We start from the raw sequence: 25,365 nt of genomic DNA, 5'->3' as shown, positions 1-25,365 counted from the left end.
AAGCAATCTACACATTTAATGCAATCCCTATCAAAATCCCATCCATTTTTTTTAAAGAAATAGAACAAATAATCCTAAAATTTATATGGAACCAGAAAAGACCTCGAATAGCCAAAGGAATATTGAAAAAGAAAGCCAAAGTCGGTGGTATCACAATTCCAGACTTCAAGCTCTATTACAAAGCTGTCATCATCAAGACAGTATGGTACTGGCACAAAAACAGACATATAGACCAATGGAACAGAATAGAGAGCCCAGAAATAGACCCTCAACTCTATGGTCAACTAATCTTCGACAAAGCAGGAAAGAATATCCAATGGAAAAAAGACAGCCTCTTCAACAAATGGTGCTGGGAAAATTGGACAGCCACATGCAGAAAAATGAAATTGGACTATTTCCTTACACCACACACGAAAATAGACTCAAAGTGGATGAAGGACCTCAATGTGCGAAAGGAATCTATCAAAATCCTTGAGGACAATGCAGGCAGCAACCTCTTTGACCTCCACCGCAGCAACTTCTTCCTAGGAACATCGCCAAAGGCAACAGAAGCAAGGGCAAAAATGAACTATTGGGATTTCATCAAGATCAAAAGCTTTTGCACAGCAAAGGAAACAGTTAACAAAACCAAAAGACAACTGACAGAATGGGAGAAGATATTTGCAAACGACATATCAGATAAAGGGCTCGTATCCAAAATCTATAAAGAGCTTATCAAACTCAATACCCAAAGAACAAATAATCCAGTCAAGAAATGGGCAGAGGACATGAACAGACATTTCTGCAAGGAAGACATCCAGATGGCCAACAGACACATGAAAAAATGCTCCACATCACTCGGCATCAGGGAAATACAAATCAAAACCACAATGAGATACCACCTCACACCAGTCAGAATGGCTAAAATTAACAAGTCAAGAAATGACAGATGCTGGCGAGGATGCGGAGAGAGGGGAACCCTCCTACACTGTTGGTGGGAATGCAAGCTGGTGCAACCACTCTGGAAAACAGTGTGGAGGTTCCTCAAAAAACTGAAAATAGAGCTACCCTACGACCCAGCAATTGCACTCCTGGGTATATATCCTAAAGATACAAACGTGGTGCTCCGAAGGGGCACGTGCACCCGAATGTTTATAGCAGCAATGTCCACAATAGCCAAACTGTGGAAAGAGCCTAGATGTCCATCAACAGATGAATGGATAAAGAAGATGTGGTATATATACACAATGGAATACTATGCAGCCATCAAAAGACATGAAATCTTGCCATTTGCGACGACGTGGATGGAACTAGAGGGTATCATGCTTAGCGAAATAAGTCAATCGGAGAAAGACAACTATCATATGATCTCTTTGATATGAGGAAGTGGAGATGCAAGGTGGGGGGGTTTGGGGGGAGGTAGGAAAAGAAAAAATGAAAAGATGGGATTGGGAGGGAGACAAACCATAAAAGACTCAATCTCAAGAAACAGACTGAGGGTTGCGGGGGGGAAGGGGGATGGGAGAGGGTGGTGGGGAAATGGACATTGGGGAGGGTATGTGCTATGATGAGTGCTGTGAAATGTGTAAACCAGACGATTCACAGACCTGTACCCCTGGGGATAAAAATACATTATATGTTTATTAAAATAAAAAAATTAAAAAAAAATAAATAAATTTGAAATAGTAAAAAAAAAAAAAAAATTAGGAAGACTTGCACTAAGGGATTTCAAAACATATTATAAAATTATAGTGTGGTATTCATGAATTGGTGTTCATCGATTATAATTAGTTTTTTCCTTTTTTAATTATAATAGATAATGTTGAATATTTTTAAATAAAAATAAGAAAAGTTAAAAGAATCTAAATAATTTTAAATTTGCTACATTTACTTAAAAATGCATTTGCAATAAAATATATTAAAATATCGTATACTTTGAATATGCTTACATTTTACTTCTAATCTGTCATGCTATTTCTATCAATAAAACACTTACATGGGAATCAATTATAAAAACATGACTGGTGATCTTAATGAAATTAGTGCAAGAAATATATATGTTATAGAATAAATATATAATAATTTGTGAATTATGAATATTTTATTGATTACTCATCTAAATATTGCCAACCCATCAAAGAACTCCCATACATTTATAATATTAATTACATTCAGTCATTTTTGTATTTTATATTTCTCTGTCTCTCATAGAAAAACCATACCTCTGTGTGTGTGAACACACACACATACACACGCATATCTTTTGGTTATAAAGAAAATATATTTGTCTACCTAGGAAGTTGAGAGTTATTTTATGTAATGGTTTGTTGGCTTTGTTTGTAAGGTTTAACTGTCAAGATGGAGAATTTGGGGGCCTCCTTTGCTCTCTTGCCCTGGGCTGCAAACATGAAGGGTCGGGCTATGTCTGACAGGTAATAGACCCAGGACCTCCCCCAGGTGGTCTGGCCTCAGTAACAAGAGCTTCCCACTGCACCAGACTGCCGGGGGAGGGTATCTGGTAAGAGTAAAGCACAGAGAAGTTTCTGGAAGAGGACTTTGGAGATGTCGAGGAACCTCTGTAGGGAGTGGAATTTATGTTGAGGGGGGAAAGTTTGTTGGGTGTGGGAGGTAAAGAATACAGATTAAGTATGGGGGCTTCCAGGCAGCTTTTCCTCTGGGGACAACTGACTCACTAAAAGGGCAGGGGGTGTCAGGAGAGAGTTTGCAGCCCACACTGGGAAGTCCCTGGGTTCTTACCTCTCTGGCTATCTTCATCCAACTCCCTATTAGCCTCAGGAACTGAAAGCCAATAAAGCTTGGCAATTATGCAAATAAATACAGGGGAACGGGCATTAAGGAGGGCACGTGATGTGATGAGCACTGAGTGTTATATGCAACTGATGAATTCCTGAACTTTACATCGGAAGCTAATGACATACTACATGTTGGCTGATTGAATTTAAGTAGAAAAATAAAAATAAGTACAGGGGAAACAAAGTAACATCTTACAGTCTGGCTAAATACTGTTGCCTGCCAGATACTGTGATGGCCAGTGTCAGAGAGGTGTTACAGACAAGCTAGCCTTAAGCAGATTTTTCTCTTTGAGGGTATCAAAGGATTACAAAAGAAATGAAAATGCAAAGTTACTTTTTGCCATGCCCAGGTCCACCAAATCATCTCCAGGACACCAGTGACCCAGCCCCCGTTGTCTGGGAAACATTGCTCGGGGCCAGCCTCCAAGAGGGTGCTAATCCAAACAGCCACCCCCAAATCCCACCATTCCCTGTCTACTGTTGCTTTAATGTTATGTGCTGGGTACACTGTTTCCAAGATACTCCCCAACACTCCCCAACACTCTCCTATTCTTGCGGCAATATTGCTCCCCCTACCAGGAAACGAGAGCTATTCCCCACCCCCCGCCCCTTGGTTCTTGGGCTGGTCTTGGGACTTGTTTTGACCAGTAAATGCACCAGAAGTGATGCTGGACAAGTTCCAGCCTAAGTGTTAACTGACCACTTCTGACTGAATTCTTGGGAGTCCTGGGCCACCTGGCAAGAAACCTATTCTGCCGGAGTAAGAGGTCCAGTGAGGGCCCACCTGTTCTGGCCGCCCCAGGTAAAGTGTCAGCTGAATGCAGCCAAATGAGTGACCCCAGCCACCACCACCCCACTGAGCCCCGGGAATCCTGAGACATCATGAATAGTTGTTGCTGTTGTTTTGTTTTGTTTTTTAAGATTTTTTTTTATTTGCCCGAGACAGCACAAGCAGGAGGAACAGCAGAGGGAGAGGGAGAAGCAACCTCCCAGCCGAGCAGGAAACCTGATGCGGGGCTCGATCCCAGGAACCTGGGACCATGACCTGAGCTGAAGACAGACTGACTGAGCCACCCAGACGCCCAACAGCTGTTGTTTTAAGTCATTGAGTTTTGGAGTGGGTTTTATGCGGCAACAGACCACTGAACCCTGGGCCAAGCCCTGCTAAATGCCTTGCTCGTGTTATTTATTTAATCCTCACAACATCCTGAGCGAATATTGCCTTTAGCAGTTGAGAAAAGCCAGGCTTAGAAGGGTGGCAACCGCCCGGCGCCTGGTCTCACAGCTAAAAAGTGGCGGAGTGTGGATTTGGCCCTAAGTCTGTCAGACTCCAAGGTGGGCAGGACAAGGGGATGACTAGGAGTGCAGGGGAGGGCCCATGTTCTCGTGACAGTGGGGAGGGAGAGACGGTGCTGCCCGCGTCCCTCCCTCTTGCCCCCCGATGGAAGGTAGTGGGGATCCTGGGCTCTGCATCGGGGCGGGGGGGAGGGGGTTCAGGTTAACTCCCAGAGCTCTCGGAGGAAGGGTCCTTGTGGCCAGGAGCTCTTTGACCCAGGCAGATCTTAACCTGTAGCCTGTCTGAGATACCACCAGATTTCACAACTTCCCAACTGGATATTGTCTCTACAGAGGTCTCCTGGCTCATCCCGCTCACCAACCTGGGGATCCCCATGACCAGGGAAGGACAAGGTGCCCATTAATGACACAGATATTTCCTCAGGCGTGGAGAGCAGGGTGGCCTTGCTAAGCCCACACTGGGATTCAGAGTCAGGCTAGGGGCAGAACTGGGTGGCTGGGTGCCCCCGGGCACATCTGCTTGTATGAATTTACTAATGCCCAGGTGGGCATGCCTTCAGAGGTCTGGGGAAGGGGGGCATTTCAAGTGCAGTTTCCTGGGATGCAGGGAGAGAGAGGGGTGGCACAGCCCCGGAGGGGGCTGTGGAGCCTCACTCTCCACCTCTGGTCCAGTCTTCTTCTCTGGAGGCTGTAGAGAGTGAAAGCCACATTTCTCAAAACTCACAGGCAGTCGTGATGTGGGTGCAAGTTCATTGCTGTCTAATGTCCATGCATTCAGCGCTCTTTGTGGGTGCCTTTGCCCACAGATAAGGTGGTGGGAATGTGCCGTTTTTTCCTGCAACACTGTTCCAGGCACCTTTCTGTAGCATCCTGACTGTTGAGAAGCAGGTTCCGCTCACCTCTCCCTCTCCTGCGTGGCTTGTCTTCCCCCTTCACATTCCTGCTCCTCTCCTTCTAAAGCTTCTCCCCGAGAGAGCTGTCAACTCCCGGAACTGTCGCTTCTATGCTCACGAGAAGGCAGCCCCTGGAGTTGCGGGAGCGGTGGACAGAGAATCCAGAGGTTGACAACATGGCTCTGGGGCTGCGACTCACTGGGGGTCACATCATTTCTTCTCTGTGGGCTCCTGTTTTCCACCCTATAAAATGACAGACTCGAAACGAAAGTTCCCTCCCAGCTTGAGCCTACCGTGATTCATTCCACAAACATGTAATTAAGGGCTTGTGGTCGGACAGGTACTGGGCCAGGTGCTGGGACAACAGAGATGAGTGGGGCCTGGCCCTTGTCCTTGTAGAACTCACTTCCCAGAAGTCAGGCAGATGGAGAAGCATGGAATTAGAACACAGAGGGCTACGGGCTGTGGTTGAAAGCATCAGCTAGTTCTAGAAGCCTTGGTAAGAAAAGCCGAGGTCTCCTGGCCTCCTGGCCTCCCCTTCCCACTCCCCGGGCACTGCCACTCTCAGTTCTTTTAGATGATTCCTTTGAGTTTGGGCATCATATCTGTAGAAAAGAGATGTGCATTGCTGCTTCTGGATTTTTCAGTTTTGGGTACCCATTATGGTCTCCCCCTATAAGGTGTAGATGAAATTATCTTTCAGCCTCTCTCCCCATATAACTGTCCCCCAAAACCCTGCTTGTCTCCCCATCTTCCCAGGATGAATTATGGTTATATAATCCTCTTAGTTAAATCAGGGTTCAGTGTTTTCATTATTATGGCAAAATGTTATTTCTAGCTAAATCATGTACATTATTTGCCTTTTTTCAACATTTTCTTCCCTCTGCAGTTAATGGTCCTTTTTTTATTTGCTTCGTTTTCTTTATACACATTAGTGATTCATCCCACTCCCCCAAATCTTTCCCAGTGCCGTAGGTTTTCATCACAGTATGTTCAAATGTTAGGTATCTTCTGCATTTTTAATTAATTAATTAATTTTACCTTCTGCATTTTATCTTCTTGAAGAAATCCCTCCCAGAGATCTTTGACTCCCCCCAGCAGACCCAGCTGGGTCTATTCCTTGCCTGGGCCCCTAAAAGCTGGCTGCTGTCTTCCTATTCCCTTTTCTTGTTTTGGGTGGACCCACTGTCTCCCCTCCCACTATGGCAAGTGGTAAACCGGAGTTGCAGCTTTTGGGTCATTTGCATGTCTTGACGCATTTTTATCCTATGCTTAATTAGCAGTCTGGCAGGGTATGGAATTTTAGCTTGGAAATAATTTTCTCTTAGAACTTCAAAGGCAACAGATGCTCCATTATCTTCTCCAACAGTGCTGTTGAATACCCAATGCTCTTTGAGTCTTGGTCCTCTAACATGACTTGTTTTTTTTCTCTAAAAGTTTGTAGGATCTTCTTTTTGTCTCTGGTGTTCTGACCTTCCATGAGGATATGCTCTGGGGAGGGTACGTTTTTATGCACTCTTTGGCTGATTCAGTTTGAAACTCATGTCATTCCATCCTGGGAAATGCTCTCTTCACTTCCCTTTTCAGGGATTTTCTCTCTGCCGGTTTCTCTCTTTCTAGATTTCGTTTTAGTTAGATGTTGGTTTACCTGAACTGGTCCTCTAGTTTCATTTTCTTTTCTGTTTTCCAGTGTTGTTTTGTTTGCAGTAGTTTGGGGAGGATATCTTTAACTTTCCAGCTTTCCAGTTTGTTTTCATTTCTCTTTTATTTTTAATTTCTCATTTTGTTCTCCAAATGTTTACTTTTATAGCATGTTGTCTTTTTTTAACCTTTCTTTCCCCCCTCCCTCCCTCTCATTCTTTCTGTCTTTCTTTCATTCATTCTTTCTTTCTCCTTTCTCTCTCTCTTTCTTTCTCTCTCTCTGCCTCTCTCCCCCTTCCTTCCTTCCTTCCTTCCTTTAAGAAGTACTCTCTATGCCTGATGGGGGGCTCAAACTCATGACCCCGAGATCAAGAGTCACATGTTCTATGGACAGAGCCAGCTGGGCATCCCTAGCATGTTTTCTTATTGCATGGGTGCAATGTCATATTTCTCTTCGAATAAATGACTTGAAATTTTTTTTTCTTCTCTTTGCGTAGGAGAGTTCAAGTAGCTTCTATTTGCTTTGATCTCTCTCTCTCTTTTTTCAAATTCTTTCCTCATATGTCTACTGATCCCTGGATTTCTGTTAAAGAATGGGATTCTCAAAGTTCTGTGCAGGTGGGTAGGCCTTTCTTTGCTGCCCTGGTCTTTAGAAACCGCGATGTCAGAGTCTTACACTTAATTCCCCCGTGGTGTCCCTGCCTTAACTATATCAGTGTCCCCCAGCCCAGAGACCTTCTGTCTTACCCTCTCCAGAATATGCATCTCTCATGGTCTCTGATGGGACTGGGCAGGGAAGGGACCTGCCTGCTCATGGTGGGGGAGGGGTTCTGGAGGACTAACTGCTCCTTAAAGTGACTTTCTCCCAGTTTGCTCTATTGTTTGCTCTTTTGTTTTATTGTTGTTGTTTGGTTTTTAATAACAGATTTTAGTTTTTAGAGTTTATGTTCACAGCAAAACTGAGGGGAAATACAGAGAGTTCCCATATACCCCCTGCTCCCCCCAGACACACAACGACCCCACCATCAACATCACCCAAGAGAGCGATTCATTTGTTACAATACAATAGAGGAACCTATATGGTCATATAGTCACTCCAAATCCGTAGTATACATTAGTGCTCCCTCTCTTGCTGTTGTACGTTCTATGGGTTTGGACAGTTGTGGAAACATGTATCAACCACCATCATCTCATACAGGTTAGTGTTACAGGGACTTTTTTCTCCGCCCGTGCCTGTGCCCCTGGTTCTTGGTCACTCCCCTTCCAAGAATGAAGAGGTAGACCAGGCAAAGGTGCGGTAAGCGAAGCAAGGTGTATTGAGGGATAGCAAAGTCATTGTACAAATCTCCAGAAGAGAGGGGGACCTGAGAGGGTTGTCACAGAGTTTCTAAGTCCTGGGGATTTTATGGGCTTGTCGGCAGGCTGTTTTCATCTCATGAACCGCCCCCCTGCGCCTGTCATCCAATCAGGTTTTTATCACCTATCTATCGCATGGGGAAGGGCAGAGGGCTCCTTCCAGGGCTGTGTAAAGTCCTTTTATAGGTGGTTTCCAATTAGGGCGGGGGCGGGGAGTGGAGGTAGAGGGGCCTTTGTCCCTGCCTACCTGTGTTCCAACTATCCTTCATCAGTAGTTTCACTGCCTTAAAAATCCTCTGAGCTCTGCCCGCTTATCTCATCTTCCTCCCTACCCCCTGGGAGCCACTTACTTGTTTACTTTTTTAAAATCCACTTCTACCCCTATTTCTAGAGGTAACCCTGTCAGCCATGGATCCCTGGACCTGAGTAGGGAGGCCCCTAATGTGGGCTGGGCGCCTTTCAGCTGTCCTTATCTCGTTGCTGGCTCAGGACTCAGATTCTTCTGCCATCCCCTCTCCAAACTCCAAAACTTGCTGTCCTCTTCTGCCTTGTTCTCTTTGTTTCTAAACGTCCACATCTTAAAAAAAAAAAAAAAAAAAAAGTCTCTCTACTGTAGTTTAGCCTGGCTTCCGGTGGGTTTGAAGAGAAATGCATGAGCTCCATCTACCATCTTTGATTACAAATCACTTCCATTGGATTTTTGGTTGTTACCTCAAATTCAACCCAACCCCCACTGAACCCTCACGTCTTACCCGGAGAAACTCCTCTTCCATCTCTCCTGACTTCCGTCCATGCTTCTGCCACTCTCTCTTACCTTAGGGGGAGACCACAGGGCCCCCTTCTCACCTTTGTCTCCTGCCGCCTGTCTGTGGAGCATCTCCCCTTCTCCCTACTTCCTTTCTGGCGGTCTTCCCCCTTCCTTCCCTCTCTCTTCCCGGCCACTACCCCAATCTGCCTTCTCACACCCAGGGAGTAAAAAGTCCAGATTTCTGAGTTGGCAGGTAAGTGTCCACTATAGGACTCCAACCTGCCTCTCCGGGCCTCATTCTCCTGCCACTTCTGCTGGGCGCTGTCACTCTGAACATACCAATGCCCTCCTTTGACGACCCTCACTCTGGCTGCAGCTCAAATGATGGCCTCCGAGGCACAGCTCCTCTTTATCCCAGGGAAGACGTGCACACCCTTTCTGGGTCCCCAAACTCCAACAGAACATTGTATCTGCTTCCATATCTGCCTCTCTTTGGGTTCTTTAGGGGGAGGGACTGTGTCTTGGCCATCTTGTACTTCCAGGGCCCAGCTTGGTGCCTTGTGTGTAATAAGTTCTCAATAAACATCCTGTGTCTGAATGATTGACTGTAGCGAGGCTTTATCATCTGTCTACGCCACTGGCTTTGTTGTCACCACATTAATCACAATTTTATAAGAAGATCTTTTTATTTTTATTTTATTTTTTAAAGATTTTATTTATGACTCACAAGCAGGGGGAGCAGCAGGGGGAGGGAGAAGCAGGCTTCCCACGGAGCAGAGCGCCCGATGTGGGACTCGATCCCAGGACCCTGAGATCATGACCTGAGCCGAAGGTAAACGCTTCACCCACTGAGCCATCCAGGCGCCCCAAGAAGGTCTTTTAAATAATTGAACTCCTTGAAAGTGTCATAAGAAGGACCTTCTCTGTGTCAGTGCTCCATTAGCTCCCTGAGGGCAGGGCCTGTGCCTCGCTGTTGCTGTCAGCACCCAGCACTAGGCATAGGGGTCCTCAGTAAAGATTTGTTGCTGGACTGGGTGGGCTCCAGTACGGGAAGATAAATGGGCCAGTTTGGGGGGACTTTATGATATGGAGGCAAAATCAGGAAGCCCAGCTTGTCCTGGGTCAGACCTGAGGGGGGAGGGGCATGTGACATCGAGGACCAGAGCAGCAGCTGGGAGAGGGCCTCAGGGAAAAGCCAATCACACCCACGTGTTCTTTGAGAATCTGGAAGCAATGGAAGATGAGGACAGTGTTAGATGGTGAGAGATAGAAAGGGGGGTGAATAACGGTTGGGTGGGGGTGGCAAGTGCAATGTAGGGGGGGGGAGGGCTGAAGTAGGTGGGAAGTCCTCACCCCAGTGGCTGCCCAGCCCCAGCCCACCCTCCCACTCTCCGCCTCCAGTTCACTTGAGGACTTTTACCACGGAGTATGTATGTGAGAGCCACCCCGGTCCCCAGTGCGCCCGGTCTTCTCTTCTCCCCCAGATTGTCATCGGGGCCGTGGACTGGCCCAGGCCTGTGCTCCAGGATGGGATAGGATGGGATTCCCAACCCCCGCTTTCCCCCGGACATGAGTCCCACGACTGTTTCCAGACTCCCCTCTTCCTGAGCAGCTGGGCCTGAGTCCTGGGGGAACTAATGAGTAATGAGGAAGAAGGAGAGAGAGAATTGCCTTGTCTGATGGAGGAGGGAGGGTGGGTTATCACACACATACTCACTGAAGTACACAGTTTGGTCCTCCTCTGCCCTCTCCCCAGCTTAAAAATACTCAACAGTACACAAAATCATTACAGTTGAGAAAATCAATAAGAAAACCTTTCCTTGGGGCACCTGGGTGGCTCATTCGGTTAAACATCTGCCTTTGGCTCAGGTCATGATCTCAGGGTCCTGGGATCGAGCCCTGCATCAGGCTCCAGGCTCAGCAGGGAACCTGCTTCTCCCTCTCCCTCTGCCTGCTGCTCTGCCTACTTTTGCTCTCTCTCTCTGTCAATAAATAGCTAAAATCTTAAAAAAGAAGAAGAAGAAGAAAAGAAAAAAAGAAAATCTTTGCTTGGCATTCTATGCTGTGTCCCCCTCCTCACTGCCTCCAGGGGTCTGCTCTCTACTCTCCCCTTGCTACTACACTCATTGAAAGAGAGACCCCCACCTCTGCCCCCATCTCCTTTCCACACACTGACTCCTGATCTCATCCCTATCCTTGGCAACTGCGGTCTTAGGGTGCCAGAGGCTTCCTATCGCCAAGTCCCATGGTGGTGTTGGTGGGGGGCTCTTCCGGCCCTGAAGCCTATGGACCCCACAGCCCCATCACTGCCTCAGGACTGCCCTCCCTCCTGGCTCTTCCTCCTCCTTGCCTGCTGACCATGGCCACCTTCCTTCACAGCTATATCTTTTGCCCTAGTGCCAGATGTGAGCCCAGATGTGCCCCTCAAGGAAGCTCTCTCTCTTCCTCTCTCCAGCCCCTCTGCATGGGGGCAGCATGATGTCCTGCCCAGCCCGGCAGGGCCCGTTGAATACTTGACCTCTTCCTTGGCCCTATCTTAAGCCCAGAGGGGTTGTGAGGATGAGAGTTCTACTGTATAGGACCCAAACCTTTCAGCCATTCTTTTTTGGGTTTGTTTTTAAATGAACTCTTCCAGCCTAACAAAAGGTACTGGGAGAAAGAGGACGAACTCCTGTGGCCCCACTCTGAGCTCAAGAATGAATTATCCTCAATATACTGGAAGCCCCTTGAGTGCCCCACCCCCTTCAGTCCCCTCCCCGCCCGAGAGAGGCAGTGACCCGAGTTTGTGCCCTCTCAGTCCTCCAAATTGTTTAAATGTTTGCTACACACGTTTGCTATACGTGAAATATGGCATTATTTGCCTGTTTGCAAGCATTCTGTAAATGGCAATGCTCTCTTTCTTCCACTTACTTTTTCTTCCCTCACATGTACCCTGTGAATACAAGCCGCTCTTACGTATTCCCTTTCTGGGCAGGATAATGTTCCCATGTGAAAACGTGCCACGCTTGGAACAGACCTTTAGATACACCCTGGGGAGGCCATTCTGGGCCTCTCTTCTCTCATGCAGCCACCCAGTCCCGTCTTCTACTCTGTGGTTATTCAATGAGCCTCCTGACATCATTCTGCAAAGCACCCTCCCCATCTGGGAGTTGGTCACCTGCCACCCAACAACGCAGGTGGCCACCCGGCCGGCCCCCATCCACCCTAGCATTTCAACCAGGCTGTTCTCCCACATCTACTTTCCCTTTAAACCTGACATCCATCGGTCATTGCCTTGTTCTCACCTCCTGGGCTCGCGGCCCCATGCCCCTGGCTTGGACTCCATGTACTTGGCCTGTGGGCCCCCCAGTAGCCTGGCTCCCGCCTCCCAGCATCATCTTCCAGTATCTCGGCCCCTCAGGGTCCCCCCACCCCGAACAACCTAGCCGGTCCCCCCCCATGCCTCCACTCCCTTACTGCCCCGATGGCGAGCTCTCCTGCTATCTCATCTTTTCTTCCAGGCTCCTTGTCAGCCTCATCGTCTCCACGAGGCCTGCTCTGAACACCTCCGAGGGCCAAGCATGTGTTGTTGGAAACACTTGGAGGCCAAGCACCTGTGTTTATCTGAATGCAAGACTGTCCCCCTCTGATGGGAACTCCTCAAGGACATGGGTCATGCCTGGAAGCCTTCCCGTCAGCCTCAGGAGCTCGGCATTTATGGGGTCCTACAGGGCGCCAATCTGGGGTTCATGCTTCCTATCCTCTGTTCCTCTAAGTCTCCCCTTCAACTCCTGCCTGGTCAGGGCTCCTCAATGCCCTTTTAGAGATAAGGAAACCCACTGCGGTTTCCTTCCCTGAGGCCTCGCCCTGTGCCAGGGGATGTGAATGGGCTTGACAATGACAGTGGCAGGCACAGCTGCAGGCCCGTGGGACTCCCTGCCCCTGTGTCTCCTGCCCTGATTCAGCCCTCCGTCCCCTGCCACAGGAACCTTCTCCCAGCCCCACGGAGGCTCCTCTACGGGCCTGAAATATCTCTCCCCTCCCAACAACATTTCCCTTCCCTAGCTCCAGCCTCTCCTCCAGGAAGTCCTCCAGGAGTGCTCTGGTCCCCCACATGCCCTAAGGCCACTGGTCGTGTATACCGGAGACTACATTTTATTAACAGCTATTATGTGTTGTGGCCCTAATATAGGCCACTTTTTAAATGTATCATCATTCTTCTCAACAAGCCAGAGAGGATCATCCCACCCTCATCCACAGATGAGGAAATGGAAGCCTAGAGAGGTAAAGACGTTTCCCAGAGCCCCAGAGCTAGCAAGGAGGAGAGGGAGGACTTGGACCCTCGTTGGGCTGACTCCCGCAGGGCCTGAGTTTTCGTCCTCGTAGCTCTGGACATTCGGCCCATCTCCAACCATTTCTCAGCCAGAAAACCAGCTCTTTGAGAGCAGAGACATGTCCTGTCGTTCTCTGGTGTCCGCCTGCCCCTCCCCATCCCTGCGCTTGGCCCCTTCCTAAGCCCAGGCGGTGCCTGCCTAATGTAGACAGTCTGAGCTCCAGGTTTGAGAGCAGGAGGGGCACTGACCTCTAGAGGGGGTAGAAGCCTCCTAGTCTGGGCCGGAAGCTCCAGGGTGCCCATCCCACCTCTGCACCCCCTCCCCCATTAATTTGGTCCACCCTCCCCTGCGCCCTGGCCCTGACCCTTCCTGGCGAGGACTGAGCACCTTTCAGCCCCGGCACCACCACGAATGACCGCCTTCTTGGGAGGGGCTGTTTTTCTACACTCTCGATCCTGAGGTGGAGGCCGGCTGCAGGTGTGGAGAGGTCCTGGGCCTGTGTGATGGGATGTCTCTGTGACGACCGCGTGCCCTGTGTCCCTGCCCTGGGTGTCCACAGGCTAACCGCAGGCTTCCAAGATGGAAGAGACCTCTGGGTGTAAACAGCCTGCGTAGCAGGCAGCACGTGTGCGTGTCCGTGTGCGTCTGCACACATGCTCAGGTGTGCGCGTGTGTGTGGTCGCTGTGAATTCCCCATCTCAGACAAGGGCCTCTTTGTCTTCGCTGCTCTGACGCGCTGCCCCATCAGAAGGCCCCCGGTTGCTTATTTTTATAGGGTGTTCCAACTTTCTCTCTCCAGTTCCCTCTGTCCCACAGCAACTGTTCCAAGCCCCAACTTACCTCATTCTGCTGAGAGGAGGATGGCTGCTGGGGAACTAGCCCCTGGCTCTGAGGTGCTCTTACCTCAGTTTCCCGATTGGGAGACTCCAGAAGGGGTTGGGGGGGCGGGAAGCCAAAGTAAATAGCATCGCTACAATGCTGAGACTAAGTCACTGAGCCTGTTTCCTCATTCTTAATGCTTTATCTGTTAACCTCTTCGATTCCTGTGCCTCGTTTTCCTCATCTGTAAAATGGGGATAATGATGGCATCTGACTCCGAGTGTGAGGATGACATGAAAGATAAAGTCCCTAGAACTGTGTCTGGTACACAACAAGAGCTCATTAAATGTTAGCAATTGTTACCATCAAACATCTTTATTGAGCCTGTCTTCCCGGTGTAGTCGTCTTCAGAGACCACTTTCTTTAAGAGTTTATTTATTTATTTGATGCAGAGAGATCACAAGTAGGCAGAGAGGCAGGCAGAGAGAGAGGAGGAAGCTGGCTCCATACTGAGCAGAGAGCCCGATGTGGGGCTCGATCCCAGGACCCTGAGATCATGACCTGAGCCGAAGGCAGAGGCTTAACCCACTGAGCCACCCAGGTGCCCCCAGAGACCACTTTCTTCCAGATCACTCTCAGCCATTTCCCCTGCCTTCTCCCATTGTTGTTCAGACTTCACAGGTCACTGAATCGGAGGTCCGGGAAGCCCACAGACAGCAGAGGGCCCTTTCGTGCCCTGGGCCAGAGCGGTTGAAGGGTTGTAGTTCTCCTAGAAGGTTCAGCCCCTCCTCCCCACACCCTCCTCCCTTCCTCCTCTGACCTGCAAGTGTGCCCAGAGAAGCCCAAGGTCCGCTTTGTCTAAAGCGCCCTCTGCTGGCCATTGGCAAAAGACATTGGGCAGGGGTGACCAGTTAATGGTAGAGGAAGGAAGGAGCTTTCCCAATATGAGGGGAAGGGGGTCTTCTGATGCGTGCAGAACCCAGAGTGCTTCCTTCTAACCCCCCAAATTTCAGACCTGGAGGAGACCTCCTTTTTTGTCAGCCTGAGAACAGGTTCAGCGGAGAGCTTCCCTCTCCCCGTCAGGGAAGAATGCTAAGACCAAGATTACGGCACAGCCAGCACTAGCCATCTGCCCCCATCACCGGGAACAGCAGTAGGAAGGAGAGACGAGACAGTAGGCAGAACTTCCTGACAGCAGAACATGAGGGGGCTTAAGAGGGTTGGTTCTTATTTAGAAGAAGGTCATGGGAGGGGGCACCCTGGAACCTGTGAGATCAGTAAGAAAATGAGTTATGGATTTGTAAGCCTGGCACACTCAGAAGGTGGTGGAGACAGCAGACCCCTCTCCTCCTCAGTCAAAGCCAGAGATAGATCCTCACTCCATGTCCAAGTGCACTGACCAGACACTTGCTCTACCTCTGGGGAAGGAATTAAAAACAAAGACCGAAACCAAAACTCTAGTTGAAGCAGGAGAAGTTGAACTTGGACTGTTGGAAGGACTGTCGTGGGAGTGAGGCTGCGTGTCGTCCCTGGTGCAGGAAGGACGTCCGTGGGGGTAGTCTGTAAACCAGAGACCACCTTCTCCCAAGGTAGACTAAGGGAGCAGGGAGCTCAGCAGCAGACGCCTCTGGATTTGGGGCTTTGGAGGGGGCTGGTGGGTCCCCCAAGGGGAAGGAGCGGCATGAAATCGTAGGTAATTGTTTTATTACATTTCAGGGGAAGCTGCTGTCGATGCAGATGACAGAGCAGCTAAAGGGCCTGCAGCCTCCACAGAGGGCAGGGAGGGCCAGCCTGTGGGTGGAGGCTTGGAGCGTACTCAGACTCCAGGCCAAGCTCCCCTGGCCTGACTTGGCCAGGCCCTCTGAGATACGCTGAGGAGGAATGGGGAATTCACCCCAGGCCCGTGCAAGTGTCCAGAGGATTAGGGCCAGGACGAGGAGGTGGTGTGGGCAGGGGTGAGACAGAGAAATGGGAGAGACGCAGAAGATAACAGATCAGATGGAAAGCTGTAGGAAAGGACAAGACAGTTCTGAGACAGAAGTCAGCAAAGACTCCCATTTCCAGATCCTGCCCCCTTTCCCACCCCACTTCCCCGGGTCTCCCCATCGCCAAGTATGGTTTTTGGAAAGTTTCAGCAGTTTGGTGGTTTGGGGGAAGTGTGACTGATTCCAAATGGGTTGCTTTCTCCATACCCGCCCTTCTACTTCCCTGTTTCCCCTCAAGGACACACGTTCTTTCTTGGGGCCCCTGCCCCAGCATAGAGGTCTGGGGTCCATGCCCTTGAGGAGGAACTGTTTGGAAGGTGCTGAAGAAGGGAACTGGTAGATGAAACACGTGGGTGATGGGCTCTGGACGCTGAGGTGGACGGGTCTCTCCTGCTGCAGGGAGAGGCAAGGCTGAGGGACCTGTCACAACACCTCTTTGGTTTAACAGCTTAGGCTTGTTTCCTTCCTTCCTTTCCTCCCCTAATTGTCCAGGGTGCCCCTACCCATGCATTAGAGTAACCCCTTTTCTGACCCTGAGCCCCCCAGCAGGACACAGCCCCACACCAGGTGGCTTGCACGCACCCCCTTTCAACCCCAGCCCCACACGCATGCGTGCACACACGCCCCTCGCCAGGGAGCCCCTGCGAAGACGGGGTGATGGGCCCAGAAGGGCACCTGGGCCTGCAGGGGGACAGACTTCCCGTCTTCAGAGGTGGTGGCCCTGTGTCAGGAACCCTCTCCAGCACTGAAGGAAATCTACCCCCTGAATACACCCTTGGAGGAAGGGGCAGGATGCGCAAGAAGGAATTGTACCCTTGGGAGAAAGCAGAATGACCCAGAGACCCGCTTTGAGAGAAAACACCAGAGAATGTGGGTGACAGTGGAAGTGGGGGGCAGGAGGAGCAGAGAGGGCCACCCCCCCACACCTGGCCCATTCATGCACTCCCAGAAAGCACCCTCTGGGGGGCTCCCACCATCCGCCAGGGCCTGCTGCCCTCAGACCCCAGAACAATCTTTTCACTTTTGTGTCCTTCCCCCCTCACCTTGGTGACACACACAGGGCCCGGTGAATAGAGGACATTTAATATTTCTGTGCTGGTCAAACAGAACACAGGTGGGGAGTACATGGGGAGGGGGCGGAGGGCCCCCTGCCTCTCAGGAGGGGTGGCTTGTGAAGGGGTGTATGTGGGGGGGGTTCTTGGGAAATAGTCCAAGGAGTCTTCTCAGCAAAGGGGCCTGGCCTGGGGTATCATGAGCATCCAACACACCCAGTCCTTGGCCCAAGTTGGGGTCCCCCATAGGGGGTCTGTGGAGTCTCACGTTTTTTTTCCCAGCTCCTCTGCTGGAATCCACACTCCCAGCGTGATGGGGGACTTGGTCCTCTCGAGGGGTCTGGAGAGCCCCCAGGAAGAAGCCCAGGGTGGGGACTAGGGCTTGAGGTTCACTGCCTGAGGACAGGTGAACCCCTTGGGGTGCTGAGGGCAGTGCACCTCCTTCCTTCCGCCCTCTTGCCTTCCTCCGGGCTGGCCAAGAGTAGAGTGGGGGTGAGCAGGGCCCCCAGCCTCTACTGAGTCCCAGGGTCCTCGGGGTGGGGTGGAGGAAGGGTGGAGAGAGGGTCTGGGCCACCAACAGACACTGTAAACTTTGGTTTAAAACAATAACTTAAGTGGAGGGAGGGCTTCCAGCCTGGGGCCAAGGTCGGGGAGCAAGGAGGAATAGGGGGTGCGGGAGGCGACAAAGGAAAAAGCCAACAAAAAGTTTTGGTTTTTGCTTCCGGCATAAGAAAGGTCTTTGGTCATCGGTTTAACTGGGGGGGGGGCGGGGGGGTCAGGGAGGGGTGCGGAGGGAGGGTGAGGGAGGACTACAATGGGGGACCTGTAGGCTGGGGGTGACCCATCGGAGTCACAGCAGCCACCTGCCCCTCAAGCCTGGTTTCAGCCCGGCCTCTCCTGGGACAGAGGCAGGATGCTTCTGGTGGCTCTGGCAGCCCCTCTGAGCCCAACTCCAGCCTCAAGGGCCGCACAGCTCCCTTGGGCAGCTCCCCCTCCATTAGTACACCCAGCACAGACCCTGTCAGTAGGCCAGTGCTGGGCCTCTTCCTCTGTTGCGGGGGATGGCAGAAGCTGAGGAGCACCCCGTGAAGGGGGTAGAGGCCCAGTTCAGCTTGGGTTCTGTCTCAGGTCGAGGGCAGGGTCCGGACCCGGGCAGCCTTGCTCCCACCGACAACCACGGCGCACACAACTTGCCCCGCCCCAGCTGTGGCCTCGGAGTAGGCACAGCGGAGGGGGCCGGTTTCTTCTGGGGATGGTCTGAAACTTCAGCTCCCCTCCCCACCCCCCCCCTAGGCCAGGGCAGGGGCGGGAGCTGGGGGGCAGCGGGGAGACTTCACAGTACGGAAAAGAAGGTGGAAGGGAGCACAAACTGGGAAAGTGGGGGGCCTCCGGCCAGAAAACACTGCCAGAGCCAGGTGCGAGGGGCCCTGGGTTTGAGAGGGGTGGCTTAGCCCCGCCTGCGGGTCTCCACGGCGCTGAGGGGCCCTGTAGGGGAGAGCTGGTGGGGGAGGAGGGCCCTGCTGCTGCTGGTGGTTGGGGGGAGGCGATATTCGGATGTAAGGGAGGGTGAGGAAGGGTCTGGGCCCTCCGAGTCCTCTACCGGTCCCAGACCAGGGGTTCTGTGTCCCCTCGGGGGCGGGACCGTCCCTGCCCCCGAGCGTCTGTCAGTCAGGTCACGTGGGGAGTTGCTGGCCCAGCCCCCCCTTCTGAGTCCTGGAAGTGCCTTGAGGTTTGGGCGGGGCTGAGGAGTGGGGGAAGGTGGGGCCTGGGTTCCGGAGGGAGGGGTCTCACCCCTGCCCAGCCTGCCCCTAGAGGCCCTTAGGACAGTTCCTCTCCCTGCAGCTCCTCCTCCAGGTCCCTGTCTTCGGGCGGCCCCACGGTGCTGGGGTTGGTGGGACCCAGGGGAGGGCCCGGCCGCCTGTCTTCCTCGGCCTCGGCTGGCTCCTCTTTCACCTGCACCTGGTGGCTGTGACGGAAGGGATTGTGTGGGCACCTCAGGGGCCTTCCCCTGCCCCTCAAACATCCAGAATTTGGGGGTGCAGTGGGGTATTCCCAGGTCGCCTCCCCAGGACCGCATCATCCCTGAGCCCCTGGGGCCTGATGTCTTCGGTCTGATCTCCGCAGGAGCTCTCCTCTGAGGAAGGGGGAGGTTGGGAAGGACAGAGGTGGTCTCCGCAGGCAGGAGAGGAGATGGAACAGTAGAGAGGAGGAAGGAGAAGAGGAAAAAAGCTGCGGGAAGGAGGGGAATAAAAAGAGGGGAGAGGGAGGAGAAGAAGGGAGAGATAGCCAGGTCACCTGCCCCAGGGAGACAGGTGTGTGTACATGGGGGGGTGATAAGATGGGGATCCCACCTGCAGGGGCATCTGGGGGGCACGGGGGTGGGGGCTCCATGCCACATGCTCACCTGTACTGGGGTGGGGAGAGGCGAGGGGGGCTGCTGCTGCCGTTGCTGGGCAGCGGCTCCACGGGGGCGCCCACGTCTTCGTGGCTGAGGGGCAGGAGGCTGCTGGCAGAGCCCGGGTTCAGCATGCCAGGGCTGTTGAGGAGGGGGAAGCTGCTCTCGGCCAGGGCAGCCTGGAGGGCAAGGGTTGGTCCCGTGAGCCAGCTCCACTTGGCCCAGTGGGTCCCTGCCCCACTCCCAGCCAGCCTCCTGGAGTCTCTGCACTCTGCCCTCTGGAGGCCAGATCATGACCCTGACCTGCTGCCTCCCAGCCTCCCTGGGAGCCTAGGCCTGACCTATCCCTTAAGGGGAGGGCAGAGAATGCCTCCCCCGCCAAGACTGGCAAACCAGGGAACAGGGCCCCATTGGTTATGCCAACCTCCCTCCTTGCTCTCTGCTGTGCCCGAACCCAGCCTTGACAGCAGAGGTGGGGGCTGAGCCCCGAGTGGGGCCGGGGCAGAGGGGTGGGATTCAGATTACCCAGAGTGGTCTTCACCCTCCTGCCCCTCCTTGGACAGATGGGTTCTTGGCAGGGGAGAGTGGGGGAGGGTCAGTGTGGGGGGGGCGGACAGCCAGAGGTCAAGGCCAAGGGAGCACTCACCTGATAGCTGGCGTTAAGTGCTCCGTAACTGAGGCCCGAGATCATGTTCTTGACCAGGGTGGGGCTCCTGGAAGACAGAGAAGGCACTGTTTGGTTCCTTCACTCACTTACTCCCCCTTCGCAGTGCAGCCGTACAAGCGCTGCTCATGCCAAGGACCATTCCATTCCTGAACCTAGGAGGCCAGAGTAGGGTCAGCACCACCTCTAAGTCCTATTCAAGCCTCAGGCTGATGGGCGCAGCATGGAGGGACAGCTCCCTTCACAGCTCCCAGGTCAAGGCTCCCTGGGGCTCTGGGGCAGGTGCAGTGTCTCAGAGCTGGCAAGGGGGAACATGGATCCTTCCCCATGCTGGTCTTCAAATCATGCTACCCCAGAGGGGTTTCTCTGTTGTTTCTGGGGCCCAACAGGTTGAAGCTAGAGCCCGGATAGGCCCACATCTGTAATACCCACGTTATTTTGCCATCCTGAATTCTGGGACATCTAATAGCCATGCGCGCCGCTGGTCCCCATGCGCTCCACACCAAAGACTTTTCTGCCCGGGAATGTGTCCAGGAGTTGGGTTGGGTAAAGCAGTGGCTCAAGGCTGTCCCTCTACCATAATGATGAATCCCCTTTCTCCATTTATAGAGCATCCAAGAGAGGTCAAGGAACTGGCCCAAGGTCACACAGCCAGCGAGAAGCAGAGGTGCACAGGAAGCCAGAGCTTCTAGCTGGCATCTGCCCATGTCCCAACTCTGGCCACAGGTACTTTGGGTCTCTTTCTCTGGTCCCAGGCCCCCAGGCTCCTTTCCTCAGTCAGAAATAGGGACAGATCACCTGCCCCTTCATGTCACTTCTAGATTCTGGGCTCCCCTGCGCTCCTCCATCCCTCTTCTCCCCACTCCACCTCCAAAGGAGGAAGGACTGGGTACACAGGCGAGTCCTGGAGAGAATGGGGGAGGTGCCCCGGTCCATGCTGCAGGTGGGTGCCTCTGCTCAGGGCTGGGCCTACGTACCCTGTCATCTTTGGCGGCCTCCGCTTCTGATACTCGCGCTCGTCCACAGTCCACACAGCGCCCTTGACGTTCTCCACGCGCACGAAGCACTTGTGCAGGCTGAGGTTGTGTCGCACAGCGTTCTGGGGGTGCAATGACGGCACATGCTCAGAGGCAGCCTGCTCGGACCCTTCCCTGCACCGGCAAGCACACAGGGACATCCCTGCCCCACCGCAGCCCCATCACTTCCCACCTCCCCAGGCCCAGGGCGACGCAGGCTGCCCAGGGGGAGGAGTCTCCCTGCCTCTCTCCTGCCCTTGACCCAGGGACTGCCAAGGTCTTCACTTTAGACAGCCCATTCTATGATCGACTCCCCTTCTCCCTGCCATGTTTCGGAAAACTCTGTCTACCAACTGAACACTATCCAGGTAGGAATCATTTGTTTTCCCAGCAGCACTGATCAGGCACACACAGCTGTCACTTGGGGCCCCTGGTCGCCATGGGCCTGCACTCGGGCCCTGGCCTGTCAGTGAGCCTGGGGCCTGTTAGCTTAGGTGCATGCCGCATTCCCACGTGGCTTTACAAGTTTTGGAAATAAATGGGGAACCCTCGCTGCAACCTTCTTCAGCGTCTAGGAGTGTGGGAGCCATGGCTTTGAGGATAGTTTAAGAGCAGGAGGCATACAGCAGGCCTCACATACATACTTGTTGAAATAAACCGGGAGAAAGAAGAGCATGGATTTGGTAGCTGCGAGGCAGGGAGAGGAGAGAAAAGAGGAAAAGTCACCTTGTCGCTCCCACCTCCTCCTGGCGGGGTGACTTCAGGAATTGAGGCCATCTGAATTGTAGGACACTTGGGTGAGGGGGGGTGGCTTGGCCCCAACCTGCCCCCCGGGGGGCCTAGATGAGGGCCCGAGCCCACTCACTCCATGTCCCTCAGTCCTGTCCCTGTACTCTCCTCAGCTTCACCACCGCCCCCCCCATCCCTGTCCCTGTTACCTGTCCTCCCTCAGCCTCCCCCGCCTGCCTTGTCCCCATCCTTGTCTCCTCTTTACATTTCTAAACGGGGAAGAAAGCCGGCAGGGCGGGCAGCCCGTGCCCCTGGAGATCCCCTCTCCCTCTCTCCCTTCCAACTCTTGCCACTTGCAACTGGCCCGATTTCATTACCAATTTTAATTTGCCTCTAATTAAATCCTGTGTATTTTTCCGACTCGCTTGCTAATCCACGAGGGAGGCGGGCGGCTGGAGTGGAATCTCTTGGAGCGATAATTACAAAGGGCCTAATCACGCCGGGGCTCCTGCCTCGGAATAAATTTGCCCGCATTATGGGGCTCCGATCCTCCGCTTTGCAAATGAGAATGACCCCAATTTCCGAGGATGGCCTCACCGGGGCTTTTTTCCCTCATTTCGAAGCCTGATTCGTGATGAGAGACTAATTCGTTACGCTGAAACATTAACGGCAATTTAAGGGGTCTGGCGGGGGCTGCGTAAACAAAAGGACGGGCCCACAACATGGGCCCTGGGAGGGGATGGACACAGGGGGAGGGCTGGGGGGGACCATCAGCTTGGCAGATGGCAGCTCTGTCCCCGGATGAACGGCAGCTGGCCTGGCCCACGCCGGCTCCCGACCCTTCTGCCCCAGTCCGAAGTGGACAGCATCTCAGGGTGGGGGCCAGAGAGAGTGAAAGAGGGAGAATGGAAGAGGAGGAGGAGTTGAGGAGAAGAGGGACCTCAAGGGGCAGATATATGGGTGGCTGGTGGAAGTCGAACAGTTAGGTGTAGACAGGGTACATTTTCCCAGGAACATGAATGAAGCTTGATTGCAAAAGTCCTGAAGGTCAAAGTGGACCTCAAGCTAAGAGAGATTCTGCTGTGCCACAGGGAGGGGAGGACATAGGCAGTGCCCGAAGTGGCAGAAACAGCAGCTGAGCGCTGCTCACTAGGAAGGTCACCTGCTCGTTCAGCTGGTGTTGCACTGGGACCTATATGAGGCAACGGGACGAGGAGGTGAAGACCCCAGGGGTACGAGACCACTGGGATGATCCTGGCTGGGCAACCATGGAAGGGGGCATGGAAGGCCAAAGGAGCTCGGCTAAACGGGAGGGGTTTCAAGACAGTCTTCAAGGGGTTTAAGGAAGTCACCCAAACCAGCTTCTCCTGATCCCAGAGAAAGGAGAGAACAGGAAAGGAGGGTAGGGGGGTGAGGGACACCGTGCCCCTGAGCAGGAAGCTGTCTAACGGAAATGAAGTTCTCTACTCTCACCCCTACAGGTAAAGGATTAACCTGCATTATGAACATAAACATTAGATAACAATCATTAACAACCCTTTATGTCTGTATAGGACTTTATTTTCTAAAACCTGGTATCCAAACTGTCCCGGAGGCTGGAGACTGGACCTGGTGGTCCCAACAAGGCCCTGCCAGCTCAGGGATAGGGCAGGACTGTGGTTGGCAGGAAATGACATCACTCAGAGCCAATCAGAGCTGCTGTCCCAGCCTCTAAGCCTCTTTCCCCAGCTTTGAGAATTGGGCGCTCAGGGATATGGAAGGTCACGGAGCAGTCTCTCCTGCTGCGGTTAGCACGTTTTGGGGCTAGAGGAGACTGGGCCCTATGCAGACCCCACCCAGTTGGGCACTGGTGGGGAGGGGGCCTCGGTGACACTTGTTGAAAGCTGGCCGCTGGTGGGGAGGTAGCCTGTCTGGCTGCACCTTCTGAGCTGGCCAGCAGGGGGACTCAAGAGCCAGGGATACAATTAAGGTTGTGAGCTAAGGACACCTTCCCCTGCCTCTAACCTTCCCCGCAGGGTGCCAACACTCCCTTCTCCTTCCCTCCACCCCCTCCCAATTTAGATATCACTTTCCACTCTGCTGCACACACTAATATTCTCACCCATCAGACAGACAGACAGACACACACCCCTCCCATCCTGGCTATGGGAAAATGAATGGCTGTGTGCCCCAGTCCACATCCCCGTGTCCCATTTTTTAGGGTCCCTTCCTTCCCTGCCTCCAGTCCCCTGAGAAAACTCTATGGCTGAAGGTGCTGAAATGACTAATTGGATGGAGACAATTATCTTCCTGCCGCCACGGCAGAGCTGGGGAGAGGGCGGGGGTGCCTGTGGTTATGTCCCAGTGCGCCGTCCACAGGTCTCGTTCGGCTGTCCCTGTGTCTGTGCCTACACACGGCCCACCCCACCCCTGGCTCCAGAACAGGCACCTTTAGCCAAGGTACCCAGACCCTTAGGGTCTGTGGAGAGTGTCACCCCAAGCCTCCCAAACAGGCTGGGGCACTACTAACTCCTGGAGGCCCTACTTTGTGGGGCCTATGGAGGGGTACTCCAGGGAAGGGGAGGATTTCTTGCCAGAAAGAAGGTAGCATGAGGCTGGAAAGAAGGGGCTACTAAGGGGCAGTTAGAGAACATTCCATAGCCCATGCTGAGGTGAGGGTGAAGGGACCTATGGTGCGGCCCAGGCCCTGCTGGGGACATTTCTGCAGAACTGACCCTCTGAGGGGACGAAATGTGATACGGCCTTGGTGTCAAGGGGATAAGGAGATGTTTGAGGGTGACTGGGGCCCTTGGCAAGGAGGAGGGAGCATGCCTCACCTTCCAGGTGGCAGTGTTTCTCCGGAAATAGGCGAACATTCTGGTGAACCAGTTATAGATCTCATTCAGGGTCAGCTGCCTGTCGGGGGTTTCCAGAATGGCCTGTGGGCCAGAGAGAAGCAGAGGGACCCTCAGTCTGAGCCTTCAAGGGTCACAGGCCTTTGCTCTCTCCCTCCTGCCTGGCCGGACTCCCACCCTGAGAACAGAGGATGCCCGCTACAGAGGCTCATGGACAGGACTGGCGGGTGTCGTCCATCCCCTGAGGGGGGCAGGCTGCTTCCGGGCTAGGAAACATGAGCTGTTAGGGCTATGCATTTGTGCAAGGAGCACATAAATTCCTTCTGGAGGGCAACTGGTGTCAAGGGCCCCCACTCTGGAATGAAAATGAAGTAGTATTCTTGGGAGAGAGATAGCCACAGGGTGGGAGCTGTTTACAATTTATCCTGATTTTGGCAAAGGGCTCCCTAAGCACGAGGTGGGGTGTGTATGCATATATGAGGGTACATGTGAGGCTGCGTGTGCCTGCTGGGGGGTCACAGCAAGAGGACATCTATGCAAATGTCTATTCATAAGAATATTACGTGAGCATCAAGGACATGAGTGAACAGAGGGGTGTATGTGTGTGTATGTGACAGAGAGAGAGAGGGTTGGTAGGGAGGGAGGGGGAGGGAGAGGCAGGCAGGCAGGTGGCAACCAACTGAGAGTGACCCTGAGTCTATCAGAAAACAGTCTCCTAGGAGCGTGTGCACATGGGAATGAGAGAATGAACGACACAGTGGGTGTAAGCAGCAAAAACCCAGAGAGACGCCCACACGAGTGGTAGACTCAGACCGAGCCTGGGTGAGAGGCC

At 52.9% G+C, this 25,365-nt stretch overlaps 1 protein-coding gene across 3 annotated transcripts in view; it reads right to left on the bottom strand.

Moving 5' to 3' along the window:
* Window positions 1-16,910: 16,910 nt before the first annotated feature.
* The window catches only part of FOXP4 (forkhead box P4), a 51,696-nt gene continuing 43,241 nt past the window's right edge, over window positions 16,911-25,365 (bottom strand). For all 3 annotated transcript variants that reach the window (XM_080806505.1, XM_080806506.1, XM_080806507.1), the window contains exons 13-17: window positions 24,516-24,617; window positions 20,932-21,053; window positions 19,937-20,003; window positions 19,300-19,469; window positions 16,911-18,861 (exon numbers count right to left, since the gene is read on the bottom strand). In XM_080806505.1, coding sequence (XP_080662631.1) covers window positions 18,714-18,861; window positions 19,300-19,469; window positions 19,937-20,003; window positions 20,932-21,053; window positions 24,516-24,617 — 609 coding nt within the window. In that variant the 3' untranslated portion in view covers window positions 16,911-18,713. The remainder of the gene's footprint in view (window positions 18,862-19,299; window positions 19,470-19,936; window positions 20,004-20,931; window positions 21,054-24,515; window positions 24,618-25,365) is intronic.

Source organism: Martes martes (assembly GCF_963455335.1).
Source record: "Martes martes genome assembly, chromosome: 6".
NCBI lineage: Eukaryota > Metazoa > Chordata > Mammalia > Carnivora > Mustelidae > Martes > Martes martes.
This window is presented reverse-complemented; position numbering and strand designations above follow the sequence as displayed.